The sequence below is a fragment of the Patiria miniata genome, unplaced genomic scaffold (assembly GCF_015706575.1).
Source record: "Patiria miniata isolate m_02_andy unplaced genomic scaffold, ASM1570657v1 HiC_scaffold_7, whole genome shotgun sequence".
NCBI classification, from domain to species: domain Eukaryota; kingdom Metazoa; phylum Echinodermata; class Asteroidea; order Valvatida; family Asterinidae; genus Patiria; species Patiria miniata.
Window position 1 is genome coordinate 16388676 of NW_024037074.1, and position 19844 is coordinate 16408519.

Genomic DNA, 19844 nt, shown 5'->3' on the forward strand with positions numbered 1-19844 from the left:
TTCTCACGAGTTCTGTCAGTCTGTTGGAAATGTATTTTCAAGGAGAAAACATTTTTAAAAAATACCTTGGTAAAGATGCCACTAATTCATCAATTTCTGCTGCTCTCCAATGGACACAAACATGCCATGTTATGAGTTGGATACAGTACCATTTATTTTTTCATGCGAGTGTTCTGTGGAATTCTGACCCTGTGAAAAATTGACACCTGACCACATTGCGCATGACTACGAGTTCAAATAAGGATTAAGCCTTCAAATTTCATCGAAGTTCAAAATGTCATATTACACCTTGCCATGATCCAAGATGACATAAGCAGTTGTCGGCAGTGGTTCCGAGAGCTTTTTTTTTCAATCTTGAGAAGGTAAAATGACAATTTTAAAATATGAAAATAATTAAATTGGTCACATTCCAACAAGAGAATCATGTTGGTTTTGTGAGAAATTCAAACCATATGAGACACAGACTCCCGAATCTTAACAGTTATATCCTAAATAAACATTTTTCGATGAAATGTAGTACAATTGATGATTTCACAATGATTTGACAGTCAATTCATACTTACAAAGAGGTGGGTGAATGTATTAAAGAAACTTACAACATAACAGACTGTAAGATTAATTATTTCGTACACTTACTATTTGTCCACATGTTGTTGGAGAACATTTAACCAGCGCTGTCTGGGACTCCATTGAACACACTGACGAAAAATACTGTTTAGCGAGTAAGAATTTGGGTACAGACATTTGGAATTGGGAGGCCTACTGAATAAGTCTGGATTGTCTATCTGTGACAGACATTCTTTCCACAATAAAATCATGGGACAAGCTCATATTGCAAAACGAGGCTGGGAAATATTAAATATATTTCACAGATACATGGTTATATTTCACATATTTGCACAACTCCTACTAAAAAGACAGAATACCATGGCCCTGCTTAGAAACATTTTACTTCACATTGAAGCTTAATCCTTTTTCACATGAGCAGGTACAACACTTACTTCAGAAGTTACTCTCTTATTTTAAGCAGAGTTTGCTTTAAAAAATAACAGATTAATCATAATAGATATCTTTGTTAATGCTGCAATAGATTTGTGCACTTTTATTGCTATACTAAGCACAACTTTTCTGATAACTTTTGTGCAGCGCAATGGTGTTGCCCAGTATAACTGCCAATGCAAATTAAAGATTCATTACTCTTGCTATTTTCGAGTTTCATCCCCCAAAATAAATTCCTTTTCTAAATTGCTTATTTTCTAACAGTTCAAAAGTTATTCACTTTTGAATGAGATATCGACCGAAAAAATTGCCCATGAAAAGTTACTGCGTTGTTACTTTATAATTTCGAAATATTGGCTGCCAGACAATATTTCCGTTCTCGCGGGGTAGGCTGGTTCCTGCCCCACAATTGTTATCGATAATGTACGGTCCGGTAGCCAGTCTGCTCAAAGAGTGGATGTGTTTGTTCCCCTCTTGTGGAGCACGGGGAACTCAGGACTCCCCTGAAACTCCTGATGAAAGATGTTCTTCTTGTCTGTGACTGTACACAAGCAAAACAGTGTAGCTACAAGGAAGGGAACCCACAGGCCTGGTAGTTTCTTGAATCACAGCTGATATTTGTCCATGGAGCCGTCCATGTACTTCAGCATGACCGCCCGGGGCTGGGGCCAGGACAGGGCCACCTGGCGCAGCTGGCTCACCGTGAAGGAACCGGTGAACTGCCTCGTCTTGAATGCCTTGACGCACTTTGTGGCTGAGCTGATCATACCGCCGAGAAGCGAACTACCAGTCTGACCAAGAATAACCAAAACAATAGAATTATTCTTAAGTCCGAAGTTTCATGTGAATGCATGCTTCTTACCTTGTATTCCTTTCTTTTAAAAATTACTGGAAAATTACTAACAATTAGTTTTACTGAAATAACTGATTTTATAGACGATATACACATCGCATCTAAGGCTTCAGAAATTACAAGATCCTGCAGTGTAGAAGCAGGTTTTCAAAAACAAGTTTGAAATTTGGATGATGATACCCTTCTCTTGGTGCCTTGTTATTTTTTAATATCTAGACTTGTGATATTCCAAATCCTTACCACACATTTCATTCACTGGTAGTTAAGCCAGTGCTGCATGCCAACATATTTTATCTAGACCAGTTTTATAATCGTATATTTGTCGCAACTCTCTCGAACAATCTGGGCCAGACAAATTTCTGTACTACTCATGCACCACTATTCCCAAAATGGAGCCTTTTAATAAATATATCCGTCAAAGTTGGCAATTCTGTGATTTTTTTTTTTTTAGTTAACTCACTCTCAAGCAGGGATGAAATTGTCATTTAAAAAAAAAAATCTGAAAATTGGATGTAAGGTCTCAAAGAAGCATTTCTTTCCATACTAATAATGTCTTTCTCTCAGATTAAACAAAGGCTGATTTACGACTAAAGTCTGAAAAATATCATGCCTGCTCTCAAGCCACTATACCCGCTCACAACACCACAAAGGGACAAATGGACGTCCTGTTCATGCAAACAGCATTCTTTGATGAAAACACTCAACAGCACGAGGCTGGAACAAATTCTAACAAGTAGTTCAGAAATCTATTTTATGCAATTTCAATTTCGTATTCTGGGGTCAAAAAACCCCTAAAACTACCTCCAAAGAATCTGCTTTCAAACATGTCTGTTAGATTTTGATGCCTGTTAGATTTTTATATCATCAAGAGCAAACTACATTCTGACAAAAATTTGAATAAAAAAAACCACAAATTGAATTTCTCCATCTGTATTTTACGTGTACATGTATTGGTATCTTAGAAAGGCAAATTACTAGAAATGTCCCTATGTCTTCTAGGGATTACATGACAGGCACTGTCATTTTCAAAGATTGATTTTTTAGTGCTTCCACCCACGCCCCCCCCACCCCCCCCCCCCCCCCCCCCCCCCCCAAATGAAAATGTACATGCAAGGCACCTTATTCCCTGGTATGCTATAATCCTTGAATATTAACAGGTGCATTTTAAAATGGACACCAGTGATTCAAGTGCTCCCAATTCTAGGCTGGTTCCCACCTCCCTCTCTCTCTTTTTTAATCTAGACTATTAGTAGAGGGGACTGGAACCGGTCTAAAGCTCTGCGTGTTTAACTTAAGCCTGTCCTCCATGCAATGCATTAACTCATACTGATATTAACATAATCTACAGATGTGAACGGGCGTGAACCATTGAAATGTAAGTGGTTTACCCTGGTTCTTAATAAAGTCTTTGCTACACAATGGACAACGTATTGACTACGAGGTGTCATCTAACAGACATCATGATTCACAAACCTCTCAATGCACACAACACATGCAGACAGTAGCATGCAATGTGCATGTCCCATTTTTCTCTTCACACACACGCATTACAGGTTAATGTTCCTGGTTTTGGCATACTGTAAAGGGAATGGCTGAATCCGACATCTGCTAAAAGCGTAGGGAGGTGGCAAAAATCAGCAGACACCAAAGAACTAATTTCACTTCACCCATAAAAAAATATCATGTTCACATATGACAGCTTGTGCATAATTATCAGGGTTAAATTTATTCATTGTTTCTAAGGAAATAAGTCTGATCACTTGTTTACAGGATCAGTAAGTCACTAGAAACTGTTCATGCTTCCAAATGGAAGAAGCTGGCTCATAAGTATGCAACAGGCGTAACAATCAACTAAAATCTGTGCGTGCATCACTGATCTCCGTGTAAACAATCTGGATAGCCTGTTTGCCATTCTGAGCTGTACAAGTGAAGCTACGCACTGGTTCCCAATCCCTCCATTCAAATATGCTAAGGGAACCAGCCTCAGCCACTCCCATTGTTCAAAAGAATTGAAATCTAGTCGTGTAAAAGTATACAAAACGTTTTGTTTTCTAAACAGAAATGTTATATAAAATATATTTTGTTGTCATTTTATTTTTTTTGTAAACAAAAATATTACTTTGTTGTGTAAAAAGGATACATGTCAATAAAAATTAGACATCTTTCTTTACAGATCTATATTTCTGGGAGTAGTAATATGGCGGACGGTGGCTTCACTTCTAACAGCCAATGGGCTATCCAGATTTCTATATAGAGAACAGTGGCGTGCATCTACTGCCTGGACTGCAACTTACAGGAAGTTGGGAATTTACTAACAGGGAAGCCTAAAAGTTTCCAAATTGGGGACGGAGGGGAGGATGCTTGTGGTACGTGTTAGAGGGAACGGGGAAAATTTCGCAAAACCTCTAGAAACTGAAAGCATAAGGCTATAGGGAAGTTGCAGCAAACCTAAACCAAGGGAAGCAATGACTATCTAGCGCCCTCTACTGTCAACGCACAACTCAAATATCAAGCCAAACTGCACCATACATTTAAAAATGGGTCATTCGTTTGTTGGCACTTACCAGCTTCATTACTCCAGCCATGGGGGTGGCAATGGTCTTTATCGGGGGCAGGGGTTTGGAAGGGGTGGATAAGTAGGTGAGTTTTGTGGACAATAAAAGCACTTTAGGCAATAAAGCACTGCTCCAATCTTAAGCTTTGCAAATCTAATTCCAACATCAAATATGTCATCCAACTGAAATCTCCCAATTATTAAGTGAAAATTCCTGTCTATTCCTTTCCTTATTCTCCGTCTTTCTCTATCGGATGACATGTTTATGAAATTTCCACCTTTATTTTGAGAAATATAAGGAATAAAAGTCCTCAAAAGTGCACAAACACCATGCAAACAGCATGACAGTAACAGAAAAATATGATCCTTTTGTCAAACTTTGAACCCCAAAACACCCAAGCTCACATAAAAACCCACAAAAATCCCAAACCAAAAAAGTCACCTCAAATGACAAATGCAGAGAAAATCACCAACAAAGCTCCAATGAGACTCCAAGAATAAACAGTAAACATTATTTTTCAAAGGGTATAAATAAAAATGCTCAAGAAAACTTTAACTCAACCCAAAAAGTTTGAATTAAAATTGGTGTCACAACTCACAGAGGAAACAAAAAAAATTAACAACAAAAAACAAAAAAGGAGTTACAACTATTTTTAAATCATCTGGAAAAAAAAAGTTTTTCTCTGCGGGGAACAACTTACCTGCCAGAAGCAAAGTTTGGTGTCCCCAAAGGCGTAGGATGCCATGTACTTGCCATCAGTGGAGAAGGCAAGAGCTGTCACGGCCGTGGTGTGGCCAGAGATGGTCTACGGTAGGAGTAAAAAGAAAAAACAGAACGAGTTGGACAAGTCTTCATTTTCTCAAGACCCAGCTTTGATCTTCCAAGGAAATTGAACCAACTGAGAAAAGACGTGTACTGCTCAAAATTTACCAAGTGGAAATGTCTTTTCATGCATGTGATAGCAATGTGTATTCAATAATGTGTATTTATAAAGTGCACATATCCGCCAGTATTGGTGCTCAATGCGCAACATCATTATTACCCTGCTCATTGGGCCAAGGAAACATTCCGAATACCACCTCAGCTCCCTGGGGAGTATACAGCTCGATGCTGCCATTTCGGCGCAAAGCAGCTTAAATTAACCACAATAACCATCTCATGCCCACCCATTTACCCTGGGATGGGGAGAAGCAATGAGTGATAAAGTGCCTTGCCCAAGGGCACACGCACCATAACCCCAGGCTGGACTCGAACCCACAACCTGCAGAATTACCCGCAGACCACGAATTTAATGCTCCAGACCATGAGGCCACGGCACTCAAAAGTCTAGTGTACACAATGGGCCAAATTGAGCCAATTCATTGGTATTACCAGGTCACCCTATACAATAGCACTGCCCGGCACACAAGCGACAGTCAGGGAGTCAGTCAATCATTCAGTCAGTGAGATAGGTACAAACCAGCCATAAATGCTTACCTGTGACTTGCCAGTCTTGGCGTCGTAGATTGCGATGAGCCCCGTCTTAGCACCGGCGGCAATCCGCTTAGTGTGGTGACAATAGCTGAGCATGTTGAAGCGGCAGATACAGGGAAAGATCTCCATCAGGCCTTTGGTCTTGAGCTGGCCTGGGTCCAGGCAGTGAACCACGACGTCCATCACCTGAATGGCCATCAACAATATTAAATATGCTTACAAAATAAAACACTTCCTAGCTTTGCAGCATCCGGAATGTTGCTACCATTGTGACTTTGAGCATGATCTCTGGCTACATGGCATACACGGGTTTATGGCTTCTGACTAGCGCCCCTTGAACAAAGACACTGACGAGATGGGGATCAGCCAACGTAGGGCTGGATAGCTCAGTTGGTAGAGCACTGGAACGGCAATCTGGAGGTTGCAGGTGCAAACCCCGCTCCAGGGCAATTTCTTTGTTCAATTTCTTCAATCTGCCCCACGGACAATCTTAACCATACCTTGAACAATGCTTTCGCCATTGAAGGGGGAGGGGGGGGGCCTCCATGCATATCCAGAGATATTGTGCTCAGAACGGTCTATAGTGGTACCCAATAACTACCCATATTAGCAAATGTGTGAGAATGGAAGTGCTGACCACAAGTTACCCGTTAAAACAAAATAGATCAAATGATAGCTCAAACAAATCTGTGAATCCTGGGATAGAGCAGTGGGTATGAGAGAATGTCGATATCAGAAACAAACCTCGACCATCAGGTCCACCACATCATTCTGCATCTTCTCAATCAGCAGCTCCACGATCCTCAGCACCTCGGCCTTAGCTCGGCTCAGCGGGTTGGCCTGCAAGATGGCAGCCGGGGTCTGAGTGTTGGTGGCCAGGGCCTGGTAGCGAGCCACCTCCTTAGCGATGGTGGTGATGAAGGTGGCCGGCCGGGCCGTGGCAATCAGGGCCAAGGCGTGGTGGGCGCTGCGGTTGGAATCGGCAGCCGGGGTGATGGGCAAACCACTGTTAATGCTAGGGGGAAAAAAAGTGGACACAAATGTGTCAAATCTGTGTTAAGTACCCAGAGGGGAATTCATGGAAGCGCTTTGCAGGAAACGTTGCTAAGCATACTTTAGGCTTCTATTTTTACCATCTGCGCTTTGAACTGACGAGACTTTTGACCACAAAGGAGTGAGGGGGAGGGACAGTGATAGTCCACACACTGTCTCAATATTTCACTCAGACACAGTGTCAGAGAAAGATCAGCACGTAATTGTCTTCATGACCTCTGATGAGGTGGCAAAGTAAATTCAATATTTACAAATAGGTACTACATCTGACACAGATGCAAATTTCGAAACTATGCCAATCAGATACAGAGAGGGTAAAAACGAGGTCCATTTCAGCCAATACAGTTTCCGAAAGGTTTAGGGTGTTGCATGTCCCGATTTATAAGGAATGTCTCTAGTCTAGAACAACGCCTGTCCACTCCGTTCCTGGTATCACAATTGACTAGTGAAAGAAGCACCCAGCCTTTCCCTGGAAGGGAACCCTCAGAACTTTAGTTCTTTTATCAGAAAGTACCTTGCAGCAAACTTTTTGGTATCACTGCACAGCTCCAAGAGTCCCAGAAAGACAGCAGACACGTCGATGAATGGCTCCCAGACCGTGAAGCCCCTGCCCAGTAAGTCGATGGCGGCACGGCGGATCGGAGTGTGAGCCGGTAACTTGGGCTTCGGGGGCTCCAGCAAGAGATAGGCCAGGGCTTGAGCTGGGAAATGAGACAGGAAACAGATGTTGTCAAGTAATCAAATGTCAAGCATAAGGCAATCATGAGTCGCCCAGTCTCAAGTCAAGCGGTAAGCTATTAAAACGAATTGTGACAAAGGAACTGGTTTGGCATTATTTATGCTTGTGAACTGACTTGTGATTTGATCAGTGATTGACTTGCGATAGACCTACGATTGACTCAACTGTCAGACTCCTACTGCCAAATTTCTCCACATACATAACCATACATATTAGAACATTTACTAGATTGCTCTCAAATGGTCTAACAATAATTAACCTTAATCCAAGATTAAAGTTGCTTTGAATTGTTCAACTTCACGGTACCCTATTGGTGCCCTGCCAATCCCCAGTTTCCTACAACCCAAGCCTACCTGTATGTCTTGCGAGCGAGTAGTCGTTCATGCCAAACCCTTGCTGGACCGGTCGGTTGGACGGGCTGCCTTGTAGGCGGGATGGCTGAATCTCCGCCCCAAACTCGGCCCCAATCACACCCAACATGACGATGGCTGTGGCCTGCTTGCGGCGAGACTCAAACGACGTCGAGACTTTCTTTGTCGGTGAATCACCTGAATTTAAAAATCATTTCTATAACCCTTTAGCTATTGTATTGTATTACTGATCTGTATTATTGAACTGTATTATATTGTATTTATTCCTTCATGAATTAATAAAACAATAGAGTGCAGGGGCAGGTTTGGGGCGGTATGAGGAGTAACAGACAGTGCGGTTTGGGACGGTACAAAGGCCAAAGGATGGATGCAAATATCTTCACTGTTCATAAAAATTGTTTCTGCTAAACAAAGATTTCCGATGGTTAGCAAAATTTCTGATTTGAGCTGTTCCATGCAATCAGCCCTGTGGTCCAATTTGATGGCACTGTCAATGTTCACACTTTTCTGCAAACAAAACATTTTTCCTTATGCTTTTGTTTTTTTGTGCTTTAAAAAAATTAACCCAAGCAGCTGTTATTTCTCTTTGTTTTACCTGACAGTATTTCTTCCTCGTGTTCGTCGCTCTCGCTGCTCCCAGTCTCCGACAGGGAGGACATGGAGCTAGCCTGGCTCTGACTGCCCAGCAGACTCAGAGACGAATCCACATAGTTGGGCAGGTGATGGGCCCAAGTGTGGATAACCTCCTCCCTGCCATCGGCACCGATACGTCGCAGCTCGGCCAACAACAGAGCTTGGGCAGCAGCGCGAACCTGCAAAGAATTAACGGTACAAAGGATCATTTACTTTTTGTGATTTTTTTTTTCGTTTGATGCAAAAAAATTGCTCAAAATCTTAATAAAGGTGCATAACAACTAAATTTGTTGAAGTTTCCGCTCAGTGGATACAATACATTTTGAGAAAACAGAGAAAACGTATGCACAATTTTTGGGGTCTAGTAACTGGATTCGGTTGCTTACGCAAGTTACAAACAGTGCCCCTGGGCACATTTTCTATTAAAAAGAACCTTCAATGATTGATTTCTTTCGAGTGACACCATTTCAGGCAGAATAATTCCACAGTCTTGGACTGAGTTTTGGTACCAGTCCTATATCTTCAATTTGAACAAGATTTTCTTGTTGAATTGGTCGGTACATTTCTGGGTATAATTGCAAATGTTCCTATGTGCTTTCAAGAATCAAAGCCCTTACCTCCAGACACCTGTCTTGCCACCTGCGAGCCAGCATCTCCAGGTGGGGTGGTTTGTAGCGGGTGCTGCCCAGTAAGTCAGGCAGGAGGACACAGTGTAGGGCAGCCAGCAGGCTCCAACCTGATAGGCAGTTAACGAGAGACAGACACACTCAATAATTGCTAGAAGTTTAAGGACTTAAATGAGTGAACAAAAAGAGACACTTTAGGAGTCGTCACATTAAACATCCAGGACAATTTATCCCCAATAGGCCCACTGCGTCAGGTTTTAGTCACAGAATTGTGAACAGCTTCCCAAAAAATTTCAGCAATGAAGTATGAGTTTTTTTTCTGAAAGAGTGAATTCTTTTACCTTGTTTAATCATAGCCTGTTCAGGAGTCAGATCGGCAAGATTGTCAAAGGGATCCACCTTATCTCCTTCTGTACCAGCGGCAGACCTGTGTTGCCGAAGAGGAACAGCAAGAAACGATTAAGATTGCAATTCAATGAATTATGCTATTCATAAAAATGATTTTTTTTTTTAAATGAGGGGAATATCACATGGAGCAACTATTTCTTGTCCTTTTACGCTATTTTGACAAAAACAGATTTGTCACAATTTGTTAAACCAGATGTCCATCTCCTTGCACATTGGTAATCAGAAAGGTTGGTTTGAGATACTCCCTAAGGATGCTTTGCCAACTGTAGACAGGTGCCAAAGATACTTGTTCTATTTGTAACTTACTTTTTGGGCTTGCCCTTGCGGAAATGGGACAGGATCATGAAGCTGGCATTGTTCATACTCATCAGAGTGTTGGCTACAGAGATGACCGACAGGAGATGTTGGGTGGTCACTGCTCGGGACAGCTCCCAGTGTCCCAGGTACTGCTGACCATCCAGCAGCAAGCCCAGCTGGATGTCCGAGATCTCCTTCTGCTCTCGTTTCTTGAGCTGCAGGGCCTCCTTGGCAGAGATGGAGCTGGGGTCTGGGGACATCCTGGATGGGGATGGGGTCTTGGAAGGGTTGCGGTGCCAGCCCGGGAGCATCAGAGACATGTAGGCGCCGTGGGAGAGAAGGCCGAAGGAGACTGGGGAGTGAGGCTTCAGGAGGCCCAGTTTGGTCAGACAGATGTCATCTAGGGTGGTGTCAAGCCCCCAGGCGTGCAGACAAGACATGAAGAGTTGAGCAATGTCTAAGGTCAGATGGCTCTGGTCTAGAGTCAGGTTCTTGGAGGTCTTGCTACGAGAGGGGACACTACGCCTCCTGGAGGCTGAGTTAGGAGGCCGCAGCTGATGCAGCATCCCTTCCTCGTCTTCCTCATCATCGCTGTCCTTGATCTGCTTCTCAATCTGCTTGGTAAGGAAGCCGGCGACACGCTGCGACAGCTTCGGGGATTGGGAGGACCCGGTTTGCTGGGATGCTGACAGCTTCCCCGAGTCGGGTTGGCCCTTGGTGACAATGCCGGGGATGAGGTTCTCGTCGGTCAGGAGATGCACCACCAGGATCTCCGTGTCAAAGAACAAGACGTGGAAATCAGAGTCCTTGGCATTAGAGCGCATGGCCTGGATGGAGAGGGCATGGGAGGGGTTCTTTGGCACGATTTCGGCGGCAGAAGGGGCGTTGGCTCCCTGGTAGGTGGCAAGGAGGTGGCGATGGGCGGCGTTCTTGATGGCAGTCAAGCTGCGACGCCGGAAGGCCTGGGCGATACTTTGAGCAGGGGTCAGCATGGTTTCCACTGTCCGTCCGATGTGGTTACAGGCTTCTAAGATGTCTTCAGCTGTCACACCCTGGGCAATACGGTCCAAGTGACCTTTGGAATACAAAAGAGATACAGGTGTTAAAACTAACCAAAAAATTCAGCGAAAAAAAATTAAATCATGGTTTTTTTTATACTGCCAAGTACCGATTGGCAATGGAAACGAATAGATGTTGATGTTTCTAGTGATGCACTAGGGGTGGAACAGAATTTGAACCTCATTAAGCAGCTTTTCTCGAAACATGAATCTCTTGAATTGTAGTAAAGCGGCTTGCTCAGGAACACAGGCATGATAAAGCAATCCACAATTTTAAACTTATTTCCATTTCCAGACAGAGACAAACCCTCATAGGCTCTTAGTCAATGACTATTGATTTGCGACAAGCCCTTCTCCATGACATGAGAGAAAGAAGCAATTGAGGTAAAGCATCTTGCTCAAGAACACAGACACGGCAGTCCAATAAAAACAGGACCCTCCACTGGTTCGTTACATGTTACCGGATGAAAAACGAATCCACAGACACTCTTTCAATGCACTGTCCATTATTTTGCAACAGACCCTTCTCCATATAACAGGACGCAATTGTGGTAAAGCATCATGCTCAAGAACACAAGTACAGCAGTCCAATAAAAACAGACCCCTACACTGGTTTGTTACACATTACCGGATGAAAAACGAATCCACAGACACTCTTTCAATGCACTGTCCATTATTTTGCAACAGACCCTTCTCCATATAACAGGACGCAATTGTGGTAAAGCATCATGCTCAAGAACACAAGTACAGCAGTCCAATAAAAACAGACCCCTACACTGGTTTGTTACACATTACCGGATGAAAAACGAATCCACAGACACTCTTTCAATGCACTGTCCATTATTCTGCCACAGACCCTTCTCCATATAACAGGAAGCAATTGTGGTAAAGCATCATGCTCAAGAACACAAGCACAGCAGTCCAATAAAAACAGACCCCTACACTGGTTCATTAAATGTTACCGGATGAAAAACGAATCTACAGACACTCTTTCAATGCACTGTCCATTACTCTGCCACAGATTCTTCTCCATATAACAGGAAGCAATTGTGGTAAAGCATCCAGCTCAAGAACACAAGCACAGCTGCCCAATCAAAAGAGACCCTTTACTAATCCTTTTCCTACCCGTTTCCATCTGCCAGACGAAGACGCTGCCGTCCTCGCATCCCACCACCAGGAAGTCCTCAGTGGGCCTCCACTTGATAGTCTTGATGGGGAACAGGTGCCGGCTGGCCAGCATGATGCACTTACGCTCTCGCAAGCTGAGCAGCGCCACCGAGTGGTCGCTGGCCACAGTGCAGATACATGCCAAGACGCGGGCCTGGAGGGAAATACAGACCAAATATACACAGTAAAAGGTTAATTTATCGTTCGATAAAAAACTTGAATAAGTTTTTATATTTAGAACATGATCAAGAATGTACACTTTGATATTAAGTAAAAGGAAAACTCTGAAAACAACTTCTATAGAAAAACCTCAAACTCAGACAAGGCACTTGTCGGCCCCGGGGAGATTTGAACCCAGGCCCCAATTTCATGGTGCTGCTTAACAGTTAGCAGAAAAGTTGTGCTTACTATAGCAGAAAATTGTGCTAACCTTCAGCACTATTTCAATGCATGGATGATGTGCTAATGGTTGCTCGCGCATGTAGATTTCTATTGTTTCGTTCTAAGTTAAGCAAATCTTTCCTCTCACATAAGCGTGCCTTTTGCTGTGCGTACTGCTCAGGAATTCCATAAAATTGACGGAGGCTCTGTAAGCACACAATTGTGCGCTTAGCAGCGATATGAAATTGGGCCCAGGTCATAGAAGTGGAAGGTAAGGGAAATACCACCATACTAACCAGACTTCCTTAAAGAACCTTCAACTATCAAACTTTTCAAAAAGAAATCAAAAGACATACGTTGCAATTTTCTGGCGGGATGACCATGCGGCTGATCTCCCCACCGTGCAGACAGAAGGTGTGCAACAGATTGCCTGAGAAGATATCCCAGAGACAGATGGAGAAATCCACTCCCCCAGAGACCAGGAAGGTGGAGTCGTAGCGGGTGTGCTCCTGGTGTGGGTACAGGAGGCAGGTGACTTTGTCCTGGTGGCCGCGGAGGATGCGATGGGGTGGCCAACCTGGAAAAGGTCACCAAAAAAGAAAGCAATTCTTAGCTTGACCCTTACTACCTAGTTATTTTTCTTTAGATATTAAATTATTTCAAATTGCTCCAATAATACGAATTCTTAACTTTCAGTGCAAGACACGTACCTCTCCTAGCAGTGTGTGGTCCATCCAGGAGTTGAACGATAGCTGTTTGAATGGCCGGTACGATCACAATACTACCGTCTTTGCGGCCGCACACTAGCCAGCCTTGGTCCGGTAGGTAGATGCTAGCTGTCACTGGTAAAGGCTCAGACAATTTATCACCGTGCGTAACACTCTGCAAATAGAGAGAATAAAATCAGAAGTTTAAGATAACCAAAATTTAATCATAAGCAGGACCTAGGAAACTGTGCTAAAAATCTGAAATGCATTACTAGACCTTCTGATGTACTTGTGACCAGACTTGTGACGTACTTGTGATTCTGAGGACTACTAGACATAAGATGCAGATCAGTGGGTCTGTGATTCCTTGTGAATTGACTTGTGATGTACTTGTGATCAGACTTGCAATGTACTTGTGATTCTGAGGCTGGTGTGACATACGATACTGTCAAGTTGATCTATGATTCCTTGAGAATTAACTTGTGGTGTGCTTGTGACCAGACTTGTGATGTACTTATGATCCTGAGGCATGTAAGATATAAGATATTGTCCAGTTGGTCTACGATTCCTTGTGAATTGACTTGTGATGTACTTGTGATCAGACTTGCAATGTACTTGTGATTCTGAGGCCAGTGTGACATAAGATACTGTCAAGTTGATCTATGATTCCTTGAGAATTAACTTGTGGTGTGCTTGTGACCAGACTTGTGATGTACTTATGATCCTGAGGCATGTAAGATATAAGATATTGTCCAGTTGGTCTACGATTCCTTGTGAATTGACTTGTGATGTGCTTGTGACCAGACTTGTGATTTATTTGTGATCCTGATAAGACATAAGATACTAACCAGTTGGTCTATGATTCCTTGTGACCAGACTTGTGCTGTACTTATGATCCTGATAAGACAAACGATACTAACCAGTTGGTCTATGATTCCAGCAGGTCGCGGAGAGCAGTATTTCCACAAATCGCTAAGACTGTTACTCGCAGAGGGTGGCATCACTACCAGAAAAAAAATTAAAATCCAAATAAGAAACAAAGTCTCGGGTTCAATTTCATGAGCTGCTATGAATAAAATACTCCTAAGGGACAGGAAAAAATGGACCCCAAATTTACGGAATGGCCCATCTAGTGCCGTCTTCAGAAATGCCAAAGCAAACTAATAAACCCAAGCATCCAATCTCTTACCAGGTAGGGTGTCAAACTCCTCTTGCTTCAAGTAGCTGAGCTCCTTGTCCGAGATCTCGGGCATCCTCCACACCGTCACGCAGCCCTCCGAGTCCCCACGGACAAAGAGCTTGTAGAAAGGGCCGCGGCGGCCGTAAAAAAACGTCATGGCCGGCGCGCAGGAAAGTGGCTGGAAAAATTCAATGCAAGACGGGATGTAGAATCCGGGGGATAATTGCGAACACAGCAAATGTCCTTTGCATGGAAAATGTTTGCTTCATGGCAAAATTAACAGTACGCAGGATAGATTGTATTTTGTTCTTTTTCTTTTTTTTGGAAGCAACAAAATCACTCAAAATCTTTGACTTTTTGAGTTTTTCTCCACAAGGCAATTGGGGGTGTTTCAGAGTCAATTTAGTAATGACTGCGTTTGGAAAAATACATGATTTTTCATTTAAAAATGCCGCTCAAAATGTGACGTCACAAAATGAGGTCTATAGAAAAATTTGCCAAGAGACACTTCAAACCCAGTCAAATCAATGTACAAGAGGTGCAGAGACAATCTTAGTGGATGCTGTACCTTGAGGTCGTTGGCTTCTAGGATGCAGTAGAGAAAGGGATGAGACGTAACCTCCACACCACGACCAATGTTGCTGCGGAAATCCTCGCTCTCTGGTATGCAACTGAAAATGGACGAAGGAAAACCGGGGAGTCATGCTGGTTCTAAATTTCCTAACCTGAAGGTCTATGAACCAAGTTAGTATCCCACATAGAACATATTTTGATGAATATTCTTCAGACACCTAAGATCTTACTAATTTTTACATCAATTTCTTTGAAAAGGTTTAATAGGACTTGCCAGCTACGGATTCCATGGTTCCCACGAAAAATTTCAGTGACAGGTCAAAGCTTTCGGAAATCTTCCAAAAGCCTCCTAGGGATTTTGATGGTTCTGAGAAATCGAGGATTAGTTTTCAGTGACTCCAACCCCTTCAGTGCTAGATTTGAGCCTGGGGCGGACAGTCAGGAAACCTACCTTGTCGGTAGCTGATAGAGGAAGCCCTTGCCCTGGCTATTCCATATGACTACCCTGTCTGCACTGATGAAGTCCCCTCCGCACCAGTGGTAACCTTTCTCGCTGTCCTCAGAGCACAGTTGAGAGAAGTCACCTGCATCGTAGATCTGAAAAAGGAGAAGTCATGGTCAAATTTATGGAGCTTCTCAGAAAAAAAGAAGCAAATTACCGGTCCAAAACGTCATGTTTGGGTTACATGAGCGAACAAGACAGGGTGCTTTTACACCACTTTCAAAAAGCAGGACAAGCCGCAGATACAAACATTTTTGGGATTACTGCCATATTGGATTACTGCTTGGTTCCGACATCTAAGCGTAAGCGTACACGATGCAAAACAACTGAAAAGACGACAACAGTTACGGATAGCTTAACGTATGCATACACATATCTGTTCCACTGCGAAACCTCTTTATTGTTCAAATACTTTTTCAGCTGAGGCTGTTTTTATTAACAGATTCCATACCTGCCAATATTTAGTGCATACAATCAGCACGGTGCGTAGTGTGAACGCACAGCAGGTCAGCGTCTGTGCATTGTGGCATCGCAGTGGTTTGCACTCCTCCTCAAAATGGGGCTCCGTGTTCTGGAAAAACAAATCAATCAGTAAAGATCTGGTTTCAATATCTCAATTTTGAGTCAACACAGGGGAAAAAGTCAAATTTTCCCTTTTTTATCTTTTAAGTTCAACCAGATAAACTCTTTCTCCAAAAAAAAAAAATGTTCTCTAATAAATAAAGACTCAATGTTTAAGGCAAGCAGGTGAGGGGAAAATCACTTTTCAACTGTACCTACATTAACTGATTTTACCTTGCATTCTGCACCACACAGGTTCCAAACTTTGAGCATCCCGCTTTTGGATATGCCAATAACCACATCCTCTGCAAAAATAGACAACAATTACAATTTTTTTTAGATGCACCGCTAAATCTGTACTTGTTAAAATATCCAACAAATTTTACTGCTTCAGCAATCATGCAGATCTGTCTTGGAAAGTCTATCACAGTTGCGTGTGCAATATCTTTCCAATAAGATTGCACCGAGTATACTGTGCTTATAAAAAACACAGAACCAAATATTGAAATTTACATCTCTATAGTAAATTGTCCATCGTCTTTTAATACCTTGTCTCTTGAGAGGTCGGATCACACACAGCGTGCTGATCCAGTCTGGTGACACCTTGGAGGTCAACGTGAAGAGAAGTTCCAGGCTTGTTGTGTCAAAGATATGAACGTCGGGATAATAGCCGTGACAGATGACGCGCGACTCACGACTGGTGCCTTTAGTAGCTTGGTAAGTCTGTAACAAAAGTTTACAAAACCCTGATGAATGGTGAAATTATCGTGTTCTGGTCTAGATGTCTTTTGCACGCTCATTTAACCTTCTCACGAATGCAGAAAAAGGTTTTGTTAAGGAGGAGCATGTGGGACCCTTCTTCACTAATGAAAATATTGTAAAACTGGGTATGGATTTGGACAGAATAAGAGTAGAATGTCTTTTTATGAATTCTGAAAAGCACTATTTACTGAACTTACATGCATGACGGTGGGCACTCCTTGTACCCTAGTCTGTTCAATACATCGACCGTCACTCACATCCCACAGACATAACTCTCTGTGAAGGTCAAAAAGGTCAGATAGAGAAAAGTTCAAGGTCAAACTAGTCAAACCTAGCCCCCTTCACATTTTTACTACAAAACTTCCCAAATCTTCCAAAATGAAATACTCTGCAGGAACTTGATGCCACATATTTTGTAACTTCTACTGAATCAAGTATGATCACAAGTGAGAATATTCTGTTGGATTTCACTGGTCTGAACAGCGAGTGAAAGATCTGTTGTTTAACAAATTGGATCCTGTCAGAATCAGCAGGCCTCACACTTAAACACATCTCTGTCATTCAATATTTTTGATCCACTTTTTTCCTGTTCCTGTTACATCTGATATAGATATGATTGTTTAATTCTGACGCACTCCTCAATGCAGTCGTCCTCCAAAAGTGCTTATGAATAGCAAACTACAAATGTACCTATCCAACAAATAAAAATAAAACAGTTTGAAGTCATTCTTAGTGATACTTGAATGGCATATTACAAAGAGACAGGAAAAACAATGTTACACTTTGGACCCTAAATTTTACAGAATGACCCATTTACGAAATACAGTACATGAAGTGGGGTAGGGTTGTTAAACCCTAACTATAGCACTGTCCCAACTATAGTTGGGATGATCCCAACTACTGATCGGATCGTCCCACCTACAGTTGGGAATTCCCCAACCATTGTTTGGACTCAACAGTTAGGGTGTAACAGGGTTAAAGAAATGAAGATTTTTTCTTTACCCATTTTCAGCAGCGCTGATGAAAGTGGAAGATTCCCAAGACTCACTGGCCCTGGCCAGACACGTGATGGCAGCAGAGTGGCCCAGCAGCATGTTGCGAGGCACAACCTACGATCAGTTCAACAATATCGGAATATCAAAAGACTTTGATCATGTCAATACAAAAGTACTGCATGTACAAGTACCGGTAGAAACATTTGTTCCGTTGTTCCCTAATTTGAAACTAAGACCAATCCTTACAAAAATCTGGTTCTGAAAGGAATGAACTCTTTCAGACAGAATTTTTTTTTTTAATGATAACATCAACGAATCCTGACTAACAGTTGCCTTAATGTTCAAGTGACACAAATATATCGGACAATGAGTTTTACATCTTTAGCGGGAAAAAATTCTAAATACTATTTCATCCTTAAGAACATCTTAAGAAAATACACATTAAATTTTAACATGTGTGTCAATACACAGCTGAATTCCGTTTCATAAGAGGAATCGTGTTAAAAGTGCCCTTCACGACCTTTCTTTTCTTTAGTTCTTAAAAAGTTCTTATAACTCCAAAATGACTTCTGCAACCTCAAGCAATCTTCCTTTTTCTTACTTAAAAGTCCTAGTTTTCAAGATTTTCAAAATTATGCTATTTTGACAAAAACAATTACTTAATTAATAATCCATTTTTTTCAAGGTAAAAAGTTTTCTCTTTGCAATAGCATTACACTTTGCCTGAGTCCAATGGATTTAGTTTCTCTTACGGTAAAGGGGTCCCGAAGTTCACTTTTACCACCGTTAATTCTGTTCCATTTTCACTGACACAGTACCTGCATACTCTCGTTGAGATCCCATAGACAGATCTGGCCGTCATGGCAACCTGTGATGATGGTCCTCTGGTCCGATGTGATCAGCACTGCCGAGACGCAGTGTGTGGGAGCGTTACTTCCCCACAACACCACCGGGATGACTAACCCACCGGATGCCATCCTTTCTGTCAGATGAACTCAGTTTCACCCACAGGTTGGTGATCACGTTGGTGATCAGGTGATCAGGGGATCAGGTGATCAGGGGAGAATTCTGTCAGTGAGCAAGGGCTTGTGATCAGTTAATACAGCATGTAGTAACTTTTCAAATGCACATAAAATCAAAGTAAAGGGCATCTCGGCATAACATCAGCCGTTGAAAACATCTATTCATTAGCACGTACGTTTCATCGATTGCTATGTGACACCATTATTCACTGCATTCCAGACTCAAAACCGTATGAATGGGTCTAGAAGGGAGATATAAGGAGATTTCAAAAGTTCCTGGATGTCTGTGTTTATAGTCCCAAACAGGCATGATTGTCCACAGTTTGAAATGAAAACAGGTTCAGAGATTGTGCAATGGACGCACTGCCTGCTGTTGAGTGCACAATGTTGCATTTTGCAGAGAGAATCATCACACCATTGTTGCACACGGCTCATTATCATGATCATTTCATGATTAAAGTAATTTCATACAATCAATTCAAACTGAGTAAAAGCTACTTTTCGCAGAACACATCTATCTAGGATGATTACTCATTTACTATGCAGTATACTTTAGCAATGTTTTAGTCATTACCGGCTGCGCTCAATCGCGGGGCACCGCATCACATTCATTCTCGATCCACAACACCGGTGAACACGCCCACAAAAATTAGACTGATTTCAATCATCATTTGGGAAAAATAACTTACACTTAGGACTTCCTGCACATCCAGAAGGTCAGCCAACAGTAGATGTTACGGTGACACAATGAAACGAGTCATGATTTCCAACATTTTGAGGTGATTTAGTTGTTGCGATTTTGCGTCCCAAAATTTCATCCCATCTGTGCGCTATATTACATTGGTCTTATTTCTGTGTTTATATAACATGTATAATGTGTTTGAATGAGTACCTCAGCCGCAGGGAAAGGCACCAGACTACTGAAGGTA

At 42.3% G+C, this 19844-nt stretch overlaps 1 protein-coding gene across 2 annotated transcripts; it reads right to left on the minus strand.

Annotated features, from left to right (window-relative positions):
* Positions 1-262: 262 nt before the first annotated feature.
* On the minus strand, positions 263-19770 carry LOC119745507 (WD repeat-containing protein 7-like). 2 transcript variants are annotated; one of them, XM_038221884.1, is made up of 25 exons: positions 19605-19770; positions 18712-18961; positions 17901-18007; positions 17096-17174; positions 16685-16859; positions 16371-16441; positions 16027-16146; positions 15525-15670; positions 15069-15171; positions 14510-14678; positions 14241-14323; positions 13324-13495; positions 12970-13190; positions 12191-12386; positions 10017-11082; positions 9644-9729; positions 9294-9412; positions 8639-8855; positions 8026-8220; positions 7448-7634; positions 6625-6895; positions 5884-6066; positions 5108-5212; positions 4417-4452; positions 263-1790 (listed from the first exon to the last, which is right to left on the minus strand). In XM_038221884.1, the coding sequence occupies exons 2-25, from the start codon at positions 18868-18870 to the stop codon at positions 1605-1607; spliced, it is 4452 nt and encodes a 1483-aa protein (XP_038077812.1). In that variant the 5' UTR covers positions 18871-18961; positions 19605-19770; the 3' UTR covers positions 263-1604. The 2 variants fall into 2 exon arrangements, with proteins under 2 accessions (XP_038077812.1, XP_038077813.1); XM_038221885.1 differs by lacking the exon at positions 4417-4452.
* Between the last annotated feature and the right edge of the window lie 74 nt (positions 19771-19844).

Excerpts from the sequence above, each read along its gene's own strand:
- LOC119745507 (XM_038221884.1), bottom strand. The coding sequence starts at position 18,870 with ATGGCATCCGGTGGGTTAGTCATCCCGGTGGTGTTGTGGGGAAGTAAC. Across the intron at positions 16,147-16,370 it reads TGTGTGGTGCAGAATGCAAG|AACACGGAGCCCCATTTTGA; the intron begins GTAAAATCAGTT and ends TTGTTTTTCCAG. Across the intron at positions 5,213-5,883 it reads CCAAGACTGGCAAGTCACAG|ACCATCTCTGGCCACACCAC; the intron begins GTAAGCATTTAT and ends CTCCTACCGTAG.